This window comes from Oncorhynchus mykiss, chromosome 7 (assembly GCF_057628025.1).
Source record: "Oncorhynchus mykiss isolate SJ-2025 chromosome 7, ASM5762802v1, whole genome shotgun sequence".
Lineage (NCBI taxonomy): Eukaryota > Metazoa > Chordata > Actinopteri > Salmoniformes > Salmonidae > Oncorhynchus > Oncorhynchus mykiss.
Window position 1 is genome coordinate 10,597,281 of NC_143028.1, and position 12,720 is coordinate 10,610,000.

Sequence of the window (12,720 nt, forward strand, 5' to 3'; positions counted from 1 at the left end):
GGGGGGGGGGTGTAGTGTAGTGCTGACCTCAGTATCTGGAGTTAAAGTGGTTATGTGTGTGTCTAGGGGGGGGGGGGGGGGTGTAGTGTAGTGCTGACCTCAGTATCTGGAGTTAAAATGGTTCTGTGTGTATGTAGGTGGGGGGGTGTAGTGTAGTGCTGACCTCAGTATCTGGAGTTAAAGTGGTTATGTGTGTGTCTAGGGGGGGGGGGGGGGGTGTAGTGTAGTGCTGACCTCAGCATCTGGAGTTAAAGTGGTTATGTGTGTGTCTAGGGGGGGGGGTGTAGTGTAGTGTAGTGCTGACCTCAGTATCTGGAGTTAAAGTGGTTCTGTGTGTGTAGGGGGGGCGGGGGGTGTAGTGTAGTGCTAACCTCAGTATCTGGAGTTAAAGTGGTTCTGTGTGTGTAGGGGGGGCGGGGGGTGTAGTGTAGTGCTGACCTCAGTATCTGGAGTTAAAGTGGTTCTGTGTGTGTGTAGGGGGGTGGGGGGTGTAGTGTAGAGCTGACCTCAGTATCTGGAGTTAAAGTGGTCCTGTGTGTAGGGGGGGGGGGGGGGGTGTAGTGTAGTGCTAACCTCAGTATCTGGAGTTGAAGTGGTTCTGTGTGTGTAGGGGGGGGGTGTAGTGTAGTGCTGACCTCAGTATCTGGAGTTAAAGTGGTTATGTGTGTGTCTAGGGGGGGGGGGGGGGTGTAGTGTAGTGCTGACCTCAGTATCTGGAGTTAAAATGGTTCTGTGTGTATGTAGGTGGGGGGGTGTAGTGTAGTGCTGACCTCAGTATCTGGAGTTAAAGTGGTTATGTGTGTGTCTAGGGGGGGGGGGGGGGGTGTAGTGTAGTGCTGACCTCAGCATCTGGAGTTAAAGTGGTTATGTGTGTGTCTAGGGGGGGGGGGGGTGTAGTGTAGTGTAGTGCTGACCTCAGTATCTGGAGTTAAAGTGGTTCTGTGTGTGTAGGGGGGGCGGGGGGTGTAGTGTAGTGCTAACCTCAGTATCTGGAGTTAAAGTGGTTCTGTGTGTGTAGGGGGGGCGGGGGGTGTAGTGTAGTGCTGACCTCAGTATCTGGAGTTAAAGTGGTTCTGTGTGTGTGTAGGGGGGGGGGGGTGTAGTGTAGAGCTGACCTCAGTATCTGGAGTTAAAGTGGTCCTGTGTGTAGGGGGGGGGGGGGGGGGTGTAGTGTAGTGCTAACCTCAGTATCTGGAGTTGAAGTGGTTCTGTGTGTGTAGGGGGGGGGGGGGGTGTAGTGTAGTGCTGACCTCAGTATCTGGAGTTAACGTGGTTCTGTGTGTGTGTGTGTGTGTGGGGGGGGGGGGGGGGGGGGTGTAGTGTAGTGCTGACCTCAGCATCTGGAGTTAAAGTGGTTATGTGTGTGTCTAGGGGGGGGGGGGGGTGTAGTGTAATTTAGTGCTGACCTCAGTATCTGGAGTTAAAGTGGTTCTGTGTGTGTAGGGGGGGCGGGGGGTGTAGTGTAGTGCTAACCTCAGTATCTGGAGTTAAAGTGGTTCTGTGTGTGTAGGGGGGGCGGGGGGTGTAGTGTAGTGCTGACCTCAGTATCTGGAGTTAAAGTGGTTCTGTGTGTGTGTAGGGGGGGGGGGGGTGTAGTGTAGAGCTGACCTCAGTATCTGGAGTTAAAGTGGTTCTGTGTGTAGGGGGGGGGGGGGGGGTGTAGTGTAGTGCTAACCTCAGTATCTGGAGTTGAAGTGGTTCTGTGTGTGTAGGGGGGGGGGGGGGTGTAGTGTAGTGCTGACCTCAGTATCTGGAGTTAACGTGGTTCTGTGTGTGTGGGGGGGGGGGGGGGGTGTAGTGTAGTGCTGACCTCAGCATCTGGAGTTAAAGTGGTTATGTGTGTGTCTGGGGGGGGGGGGGGGTGTAGTGTAGTGCTGACCTCAGTACCTGGAGTTAAAGTGGTTCTGTGTGTGTGTGTGGGGGGGGGGGGGGGGGGGGTGTAGTGTAGTGCTAACCTCAGTATCTGGAGTTGAAGTGGTTCTGTGTGTGTAGGGGGGGGTGTAGTGTAGTGCTGACCTCAGTATCTGGAGTTAACGTGGTTCTGTGTGTGTGTGTGTGTGTGGGGGGGGGGGGGGGTGTAGTGTAGTGCTGACCTCAGCATCTGGAGTTAAAGTGGTTATGTGTGTGTCTAGGGGGGGGGGGGGGGGGGTGTAGTGTAGTGCTAACCTCAGTATCTGGAGTTAAAGTGGTTCTGTGTGTGGGGGGGGGGGGGGGTGTAGTGCTGACCTCAGTATCTGGAGTTAAAGTGGTTCTGTGTGTGTAGGGGTTTGGGGGGGGGGGGTGTAGTGTAGTGCTAACCTCAGTATCTGGAGTTGAAGTGGTTCTGTGTGTGTAGGGGGGGGGGGGGTGTAGTGTAGTGCTGACCTCAGTATCTGGAGTTAACGTGGTTCTGTGTGTGTGTGTGTGGGGGGGGGGGGGGGGGGTGTAGTGTAGTGCTGACCTCAGCATCTGGAGTTAAAGTGGTTATGTGTGTGTCTAGGGGGGGGGGGGGGGGGGGGGGTGTAGTGTAGTGCTGACCTCAGTACCTGGAGTTAAAGTGGTTCTGTGTGTGTGTGTGGGGGGGGGGGGGGGGGGGGGGGGGGTGTAGTGTAGTGCTAACCTCAGTATCTGGAGTTAAAGTGGCTCTGTGTGTGTAGGGGGGGGGGTGTAGTGTAGTGCTAACCTCAGTATCTGGAGTTAAAGTGGTTCTGTGTGTGGGGGGGGGGGGTGTAGTGCTGACCTCAGTATCTGTAGTTAAAGTGGTTCTGTGTGTGTAGGGGGGGGTAGGTGTAGTGTAGTGCTAACCCCAGTATCTGGAGTTAAAGTGGTTCTGTTTGTGTAGGGGGGGGGGGGGGTGTAGTGTAGTGCTAACCTCAGTATCTGGAGTTAAAGTGGTTCTGTGTGTGTAGGGGGGGGGGGGGGTGTAGTGTAGTGCTAACCTCAGTATCTGGAGTTAAAGTGGTTCTGTGTGTGTAGGGGGGGGGGGGGGTGTAGTGTAGTGCTAACCTCAGTATCTGGAGTTAAAGTGGTTCTGTGTGTGTAGGGGGGGGGGGGGTGTAGTGTAGTGCTAACCTCAGTATCTGGAGTTAAAGTGGCTCTGTGTGTGTAGGGGGGGGGGGTGTAGTGTAGTGCTAACCTCAGTATCTGGAGTTAAAGTGGTTCTGTGTGTGTAGGGGGGGGGGGGGGGGTGTAGTGTAGTGCTGACCTCAGTATCTGGAGTTAAAGTGGTTCTGTGTGTGTGTGTGTGATCTCATGGGACAGTTTTCAACTCTGTGATGTACAGTTTGTTTCATTGAACATTGTAGGCCAGACCAGCCTTTATGTGTACTCTATGTCATTTATGTCGTAATGTAGAATTTAACTATCTCTCTCTCTCTCTGTCTCTGTCTCTCTCTCAAGGTAGGCCAGGCCAGTGTGTGTATCCATGAATGTACGTCACCATGATGATGACCGACCAGCTGATGGACTTAGCTCCGCCTCCGCTGCTGAACGGGGAGCTGCCGCTGATGCAACACATGGTTAATGGAGACGCAGCGCAACAGGTTGGTAACACACACACACACACACACGCACATTGTACAAATGCCAAACGCAGTTCGGCTAGTGTGAAGGAGGTGTCCCGTTCAAGCCCTTCCCTGAGGGAAATCCTTAAGGAGCGTTTTCATTGTAACACCCAATAAAGAAGGTTCCTACTAGGGATCAAAGAGGACTGTCAGACAGGCTGGTCAGATGACTATCTGCAGAAAACCCAGACACCGAGACGGGCTGTGTGTGTGTGTGTGTGTGTGTGTGTGTGTTGTCTACCTGTAGAGGTAAAAGCCCTCAGAAAACAATTGAAGACATAACACATGGAACATACAGACAGTTTGTTCGTGGATGTAGTGCTGTATCACTATAAACCTTGTGGGCGTGTCTCTATGTGATGGGGCTCTCCTCTGTAAACCTGGGCCGCCCGCTAGTGCGCGCCATGGTTCCCATAGCAACAGCAGCAGCAGACAATGCAGGAAGTGTGTGTGTCCGTTTGCATGTGAGGGGAAAGGGCGAGAGCAGCTTAACGTCACTATGGGAAGACGCAGATTGAACAGGAGGGGATATGAACGGGCTGGGAAGAAGACACACCTGTAGCACGTGTAGTGTGTGTTTTGCGTGGTTTGTGTGTCTGTGTGGCGGGTTTGTGTGTGTGTGTGTGGTGGGTTTGTGTGTGGGTTTGTGTGTGTGTGTGGTGGGTTTGCAGGGTTTGTGTGTGTGTGTGTGGAGGGTTTGCAGGGTTTGTGTGTGTGTGGTGGGTTTGCGGAGTTTGTGTGTGTGTGTGGTGGGTTTGCGGGGTTTGTGTGTGGGTTTGCAGGGTTTGTGTGGGTTTGCAGGGTTTGTGTGGGTTTGCAGGGTTTGTGTGTGTGTGGTGGGTTTGTGTGTGTGTGTGGTGGGTTTGTGGGGTTTGTGTGTGTGTGTGTGTGGTGCATTTGCGGGGTTTGTGTGTGTGTGTGGTGCGTTTGCGGGGTTTGTGTGTGTGTGTGTGGTGCGTTTACGGGGTTTGTGTGTGTGCGTGGTGGGTTTGCGGGGTTTGTGTGTGTGCGTGGTGGGTTTGCGGGGTTTGTGTGTGTGCGTGGTGGGTTTGCGGGGTTTGTGTGTGTGGTGTGTATGAATGTGCCATGGCAGGACATGTGTTCCATGTCTACAGCCACAGTCTCAGCAACCTCCACATGGACATTATGACGGTAAGATGCTTCACACTCAAACAGCCCGCAAATATATGCAGTTGTCTTGAGTGTTTGAGGCCTGGGGGCGATCAGTGTGTGTGTGTGTTTGTCCTGACTGAGTGTGAGTAATGTCTTTGTTTCCTTCTCATGTATGTCTGTGATCGTTGTGTTGTGTCTGAACCGGTCTGTGATTGTTGTGTTGTGTCTGAACCGGTCTTATCGATGTGTTGTGTCTGAACCGGTCTGTGATCGATGTGTTGTGTCTGAACCGGTCTGTGATCGATGTGTTGTGTCTGAACCGGTCTGTGATCGTTGTGTTGTGTCTGAACCGGTCTGTGATCGATGTGTTGTGTCTGAACCGGTCTGTGATCGATGCGTTGTGTCTGAACCGGTCTGTGATCGATGTGTTGTGTCTGAACCGGTCTGTGATCGATGTGTTGTGTCTGAACCGGTCTGTGATCGATGTGTTGTGTCTGTCTGAACCGGTCTGTGATCGATGTGTTGTGTCTGAACCAGTCTGTTATCATTGTGTTGTGTCTGAACCGGTCTTATCGATGTGTTGTGTCTGAACCGGTCTGTTATCATTGTGTTGTGTCTGAACCGGTCTGTTATCATTGTGTTGTGTCTGAACCGGTCTGTTATCATTGTGTTGTGTCTGAACCGGTCTGTTATCATTGTGTTGTGTCTGAACCGGTCTTATCGATGTGTTGTGTCTGAACCGGTCTTATCGATGTGTTGTGTCTGAACCGGTCTTATCGATGTGTTGTGTCTGAACCGGTCTGTTATCATTGTGTTGTGTCTGAACCGGTCTTATCATTGTGTTGTGTCTGAACCGGTCTTATCGATGTGTTGTGTCTGAACCGGTCTGTTATCATTGTGCTGTGTCTGAACCGGTCTGTTATCGTTGTGTTTTGTCTGAACCATTCTGTTATCATTGTGCTGTGTCTGAACTGGTCTGTTATCATTGTGCTGTGTCTGAACCGGTCTGTTATCGTTGTGTTTTGTCTGAACCATTCTGTTATCATTGTGTTGTGTCTGAACTGGTCTGTTATCATTGTGCTGTGTCTGAACCGGTCTGTTATCGTTGTGTTTTGTCTGATCTGTCTCTCTGGTCTCGACAGGTGATCCTGGTACAGGTGAATCCAGGGGAGACCTTCACCATCAGAGCGGAGGACGGCTCGCTGCAATGCATCCAGGGTAGGTCACACGCTTATGATATCACAACCCTGAGCCTCAGTTACACCTGTCTCATTTTGATGACCTCATCCCTGTTCTCTGTTGACATCACAACATTGTGCTTAGCTAGATGTGTGTGTGTGATATTCGATGGCTTGTGTTGTACTTTAAACATACTGGTATATAACAAGCTATTATAGACCAGGGGGATTCCTGTAACTCCAAGGGTGTGTCTCACTCTGATGACATCACAACAGAGTGAGATATAAATCCCCCCTGCCTTTATCTCTCTCTGTCTCTCTGTCTCTCTGTCTCTCTCTCTCTCTCTCTCAGTACAGTCTTGGCTCAGACAGCCCCCCTCCCCTACTATGTTATTCTAGCTAATTACCCAACCTTCATCCTCCACCCAGTGTGCAATTCAATTAGGTCTCAGAGCTTTTGTCAGATGCCAAAGAGACAGACAGACACCCAGACAGACAGGCAGGCAGGGAGAAGATGTGTTTGTACTGCCAGAGTCTCTGAGTGGGTAGGATATGTTTCCAGCCCAGTGTCAGGTACAGGTTGGGCCAGACAGCGTATGGGTTAAGGCACCTGCAGACCAGGTTCTGTTTGCTCCTAGCAGAACTTGGCGAGGCGAAAGCCAACGTCTGTGGTCGCATACTCCATTAATAACCTTATACTGCAGTGGGCTGAATCAGGGTCACAGAGTGTTTCTTGATAGTTTTAAACAAATCTTCTTTGAAACAAGAGTATACACCTTCACACACATGGTTGTGGGCTTAAAAAGGAGACACCTGCACCATGTCAGATATAGAGTTGAAATGTATTACATTTTGAGTTTGCATTTCAATATTACCCTTTATATACATCACAGATGACTGAAATATACCACATGACCAAAAATATGTGGACACCTCCTCGTCGAACATTGCAAAATCATGGGCATTAATATGGAATCTGTCCCCCCTTTGCTGCTATAACAGACTACACTCATCTGGGAAGTGTTTCCACTAGATGTTGGAACATTGCTGCTACAATAGCCTCCACTCATCTGGGAAGTGTTTCCACTAGATGTTGGAACATTGTGCTTCCGACACAAAGTCGGAAGCACAGAATCATCAAGAATGTATGTTGTAGCGTTCAATTGCCACTTCACTGGAACTAAGGGGCCTAGCCCGTACCATGAAAACAGCCCCAGACCATAATTCCTCCTCTACCAAACTTTACAGTTGGCACTATGCGTTACAGTTGCTACTATGCTTTACAGTTGCCACTAAGCTTTGTAGTTGGCACTTTACAGTTGGCACTACATCGTGCGAGTAGCGTTCTCCTGGCATCCGCCAAACCCAGATTTGTCCGTTGGACTGCCAGGTGGCGAAGCGTGATTCATCACTCCAGAGAACGTGTTTCCACTGCTCCAGAGTCCAATGGCGGCGAGCTTTACACCACTCCAGCCGAGTAACCAAGGACAGATGATTTTTACACGCTACGCACTTCAGCGGTCCCGTTCTGTGAGCTTGTGTGGCCTACCACTTCGCGGCTGAGCCATTGTTGCTCCTAGACGTTTCCACTTTACAATAACAGCACTTACAGTTCACCGGGGCAGCTCTAGCAGGGCAGAAATTTGACGAACTGACTTGTTGGAAAGGTGGAATCCTATGATGATGCCACGTTGAAAGTCACTGGGCTCTTCAGTAAGGCCATTCTACTGCTAATGTTTGTCTATGGAGATTGCATGACTGTGTGCTCAATTTTATACACCTGTCAGCAACAGGTGAAATAGACGAATCCACTAATTTGAAGGGTTGTCCACATTTTTACATAGCGACACATATTTATATATTATTTTTAAATATAATTTAGATTAATTGTGAAATTATGAAAAATATTAATAACATTCCACCCATGTGGCGATTTGGTCATAAAATACCTTTGCTTGAAAATCTTGAAAAAATGTGGCAATATTGTTGTTTGTCCCTCTCGAGTCACTGCAACAACGTAGCCAGTAACACTTCCTCAAAATAGTCCGAATTAATCTAAGATAAATCAAGAAATCTGTAATACATTTTTGTGTTTTTACAGAGGTCTCAGTCATGCAATTATTATTATTTATTTTTTTACCCCTTTTTCTCCCCAATTGGTAGTTACAGTCTTGTCCCATCGCTGCAACTCCCGTATGGACTCGGGAGAGGCGAAGGTCGAGAGCCGTACGTCCCCCGAAACACAACCCAGCCAAGCCGCACTGCTTCTTGACACAATGCCCACTTAACCCGGAAGCCAGCCGCACCAATGTGTCGGAGGAAACACCTGGCGACGGTGTCAGCTTGCATTGTGCCTGGCCCGCCACAGGAGTCGCTAGTGCACGATGGGACAATGATATCCCTGCCGGCAAAACCCTCCCCTAACCCAGACGACGCTGGGCCAATTTTGCGCCGCCCCATGGGTCTCCCGGTCTCGGCCTGCTTCGACAGAACCTGGACTCGAGCCAGAATCTCAGGTGGCACAGCTAGCACTGCGATGCAGTCCCTTAGACCACTGCACCACTCGGGAGGCCCAAGACATGCAATTTGACACCTAGCTAAGACATTTGGTGCAATATTTCACAAGTGAACAAAATGTGCATGAAAACTAGTCGTCTCGCATTGAATGACAACAAACACTTCATAGAAAAATCCGGTACATAGTTCAACGGTAGAGATGGGAACTATCACAGACGAAGGGGTGTAGACTTCAGCTACTGAACTTCGACTTGCCCCGAGAGAAAAAGAACAGCGGGGGGAAACAAACTACTGCCGAACACAAGAAGGAATAACAACTTCTCTAAATCTCCTCATAATATATGCAGGAGGTGTTTGGACTAGATAGCATGCGACAGGCTTTAGGGTTAGACAGTGTGTCTGTGTGTATAGGGGGTGTTACTCTGCACACTCAGGTTGAGGAAGCAGACAGGAGAGGTCACTGGAACAGAACACCCTCTATGACCACACACACACACACACACACACACACACACACACACACACACACACACACACACACACACACACACACACACACACACACACACACACGCTCAGGTCACTGGGTTTAGTGAGAGTTGGGGTGAAGCAGTGTGTTTGAAGACCAGTTGAGCTGTTCTTTACTGAGTGTGATTACTGAGACCTCAGAGCAGTGTGTGTGTGTGTGTGTGTGTGTGTGTGTGTGTGTGTGTGTGTGTGTGTGTGTGTGTGTGTGTGTGTGCGTGCGTGCGTGCGTGTGCATGTACATCTATTACAGAGACTGGAGTTTTATATAAAGTAACCTCTGTTTGACTGGAGTACTGTGGTACACACACTGCTCTGACTGTATCAGTCAATATACTACACTGTCCAAAGACAGATTCTTCAAGACAGAATCTCTATCTCACTCACTCGTTTCCCCTCGCTCTATCTAGGGTTCAATACCGGTGGCCGGTATTCCGGTACTTCCCAACCAAGCTCCTTCCTGTATTCCCGATAAAGATAACGAAGGGTCCCGTGGACCAATAATATAAAAATGTTATGCCCCTGGCTTTTGATCCACTTAACTATTTTCCCTTACTTTCTCTCCCCTCTCCCTCTCTCCCCTCTCACTCTCTCCCTCCCTGAACGTTCCCACACTCACATCAAAGGCAGTGACTATAGAGTGTGTGTGAAAGCACCATGCTATGGAATGTGTGTGTGTGTGTGTGTGTGCTTTTGCCACAGCCATCCTAGAGCTGGCAGGATAATTATGAGTGGGACATCTGTAGGCTTTTGCTGTTGTAGTGCTGTTACATGTATGGGTAATGTAGTTTAAAGTATTTCCTATCAGAGCACCTGTTGCAGTGTGGTTGTAGTTTAATGTATTTCCTGAACAGGGCTGTGATCTCTTTTCCAGGTGTGTGTGTGTGTGTGTGTGTGTGTGTGTGTGTGTGTGTGTGTGTGTGTGTGTGTGTGTGTGTGTGTGTGTGTGTGTGTGTGTGTGTGTGTGTGTGTGTGTGTGCCATCTGCTCAAAGCCAAGAAACTCTTTGATTCTCTTTCACCGACACGTGAGACCTTTCCCATAACTCTCTTTCTCTCTCTTTCTAAATCCTTATCTATCGCTCTCTCTTTCTATATCCTTATCTATCGCTCTCTCTTTCTATATCCTTATCTATCGCTCTCTCTTTCTATATCCTTATCTATCGCTCTCTCTTTCTATATCCTTATCTATCGCTCTCTCTTTCTATATCCTTATCTATCGCACTCTCTTTCTATATCCTTATCTATCGCTCTCTCTTTCTATATCCTTATCTATCGCTCTCTCTTTCTATATCCTTATCTATCGCTCTCTCTTTCTCTCTCTTTCTATATCCTTATCTATCGCACTCTCTTTCTATATCCTTATCTATCGCTCTCTCTTTCTATATCCTTATCTATCGCTCTCTCTTTCTCTCTCTTTCTATATCCTTATCTATCGCTCTCTCTTTCTCTCTCTTTCTATATCCTTATCTATCGCTCTCTCTTTCTCTCTCTTTCTATATCCTTATCTATCGCTCTCTCTTTCTCTCTCTTTCTATATCCTTATCTATCGCTCTCTCTTTCTCTCTCTTTCTATATCCTTATCTATCGCTCTCTCTTTCTATATCCTTATCTATCGCTCTCTCTTTCTCTCTCTTTCTATATCCTTATCTATCGCTCTCTCTTTCTCTCTCTTTCTATATCCTTATCTATCGCTCTCTCTTTCTCTCTCTTTCTATATCCTTATCTATCGCTCTCTCTTTCTCTAAGTCAGTTGTATGTAACAAATAGTATGTCGTGCTGTAATTATCCTGCGTGCAAAACAGGTTGCAGTCAATGAGTCAGGTTGTATTCTGGTTGCAGAAGGACATTTTGTCCACATCTTTTTAGCAACCAGAAATATACATCTTTATGTGATTTAAATGACCAGATATATGTTAAAGATGACATCATAGTCATGATGTTGTCATGTTGTCTTTACCTGGTTTAGTTGTAATCTGGTTCAATGTCAACTTCTCATCTAGGAAACACATTTACTTGTGCTTGGGTGGGCTTAGTGTTGGGTGGGCTTAGTGTTGGGTGGGCTTAGTATTGGGTGGGCTTAGTGTTGGGTGGGCTTAGTGTTGGGTGGGCTTAGTGTTGGGTAGGCTTAGTGTTGGGTAGGCTTAGTGTTGGGTAGGCTTAGTGTTGGGTGGGCTCAGTGTTGGGTGGGCTCAGTGTTGGGTGGGCTCAGTGTTGGGTGGGCTCAGTGTTGGGTGGGCTTAGTGTTGGGTGGGCTTAGTGTTGGGTGGGCTTAGTGTTGGGTTTGCTTAGTGTTGGGTGGGCTTAGTGTTGGGTGGGCTCAGTGTTGGGTGGGCTTAGTGTTGGGTGGGCTTAGTGTTGGGTGGGCTCAGTGTTGGGTGGGCTTAGTGTTGGGTGGGCTTATAGTGTTGGGTAGGCTTAGTGTTGGGTAGGCTTAGTGTTGGGTAGGCTTAGTGTTGGGTGGGCTCAGTGTTGGGTGGGCTCAGTGTTGGGTGGGCTTAGTGTGCAAGTGTGTGTATAGGAGGAGCGTAGGGTCACTGTGTTCCAGTTCTGTGACATCATCAGCAGGCGCAGCAGATGCATGGGGGAGGGGCTTGTCAGACTGTGTGAATATTTCAACGTGTGTCTGTGTGTATTAAAAAACAGACTTTTAGAAACTAGAAACAACGATCTGAAGGAACGGAGGAGAGAGGGAGATACAGAGACAAAGAAAGAGAGGCACAGAGACATGAAAAAGTATTTGTCCCCTTTCTGATTTTAAACATATTATTTTTTATACTGAATGTCATCAGATCTTCAACCAAAAGCTAATATTAGATAAACGGAACCTGAGTTTACAAATAACAACAACAAAAATATACTTATTTTATTTATTTAATTAACAAAAGTTATGGAACGACCAATTCTCCAGTGTGAAAACGTCATTTCCCCCTCACACTCAATAAGTGGTTGAACCACCTTCAGCAGCGCTGACTGCAACCAAACGCTTCCTGTAGTTGTCTCTCACGTCGCTCTGGAGGAATTGTGTCCCACTCTTACATGCAGAACTGCTTAAACTGCTTGTTTCAAATCCTGCCACAACATCTCGATTGGGATCATTAGGTCTGGACTTTGACTGGTCCATTCCAAAACTTCAAATTTGTTGCTTTTTAGCCATTTTCTTGTAGACTTGATTGTGTGTTTTGGATCATTGTCTTGCTGCGTGCGTGCGTATAGTGCGTTGGGTTCCTCCACTAGGTTTGGGAAAGCTGTCACCATGAGAATGAAAACCTCTCCAGGTGGTGTGTAATGGTATTTGGGCCCACAGGGCCTAGAGTGTGTGAGTTAGTGTGGTTCTGTTTGGAGACAACTAAATCATGACAAAACAAAAAGATAATTACTTTACACATAGGAAAGAATTAACAAAAGAAAACAGAGCAAACTAGAATGCTACTTGGCCCTAAACAGAGAGTACACAGTGGCAGAATACCTGACCCCTGTGACTGACCCAAACTTAAGGAAAGCTTTGACTATGTACAGACTCAGTGAGCATTGCTATTGAGAAAGGCCGCCGTAGGCAGACCTGGCTCTCAAGAGAAGACAGGCTATGTGCACATGTAACGGATGTGAAACGGCTAGCTTAGTTAGCGGTGCGCGCTAAATAGCGTTTCAATCGGCGACGTCACTTGCTCTGAGACCTTGAAGTAGTGGTTCCCCTTGCTCTGCAAGGGTCGCGGCTTTTGTGGAGCGATGGGTAACGATGCTTCGAGGAGTGACTGTTGTTGATGTGTGCAGAGGGTCCCTGGTTCGCGCCCGGGTATGGGCGAGGGGACGGTCTAAAGTTATGCTGTTACACACACTGCCCACA

At 48.4% G+C, this 12,720-nt stretch overlaps 1 protein-coding gene across 3 annotated transcripts in view; it reads left to right on the top strand.

Moving 5' to 3' along the window:
- fndc3ba (fibronectin type III domain containing 3Ba) overlaps positions 1-12,720 on the top strand; it is a 167,913-nt gene that overhangs the window by 40,016 nt on the left and 115,177 nt on the right. For 2 of the 3 annotated variants that reach the window (XM_090240245.1, XM_090240244.1), the window contains exons 2-3: positions 3,379-3,521; positions 5,798-5,873. In XM_090240245.1, the coding sequence (XP_090096371.1) occupies positions 3,408-3,521; positions 5,798-5,873 (190 nt within the window). In that variant the 5' untranslated portion in view covers positions 3,379-3,407. The remainder of the gene's footprint in view (positions 1-3,378; positions 3,522-5,797; positions 5,874-12,720) is intronic. The other variant, XM_090240246.1, reaches the window with a different exon arrangement.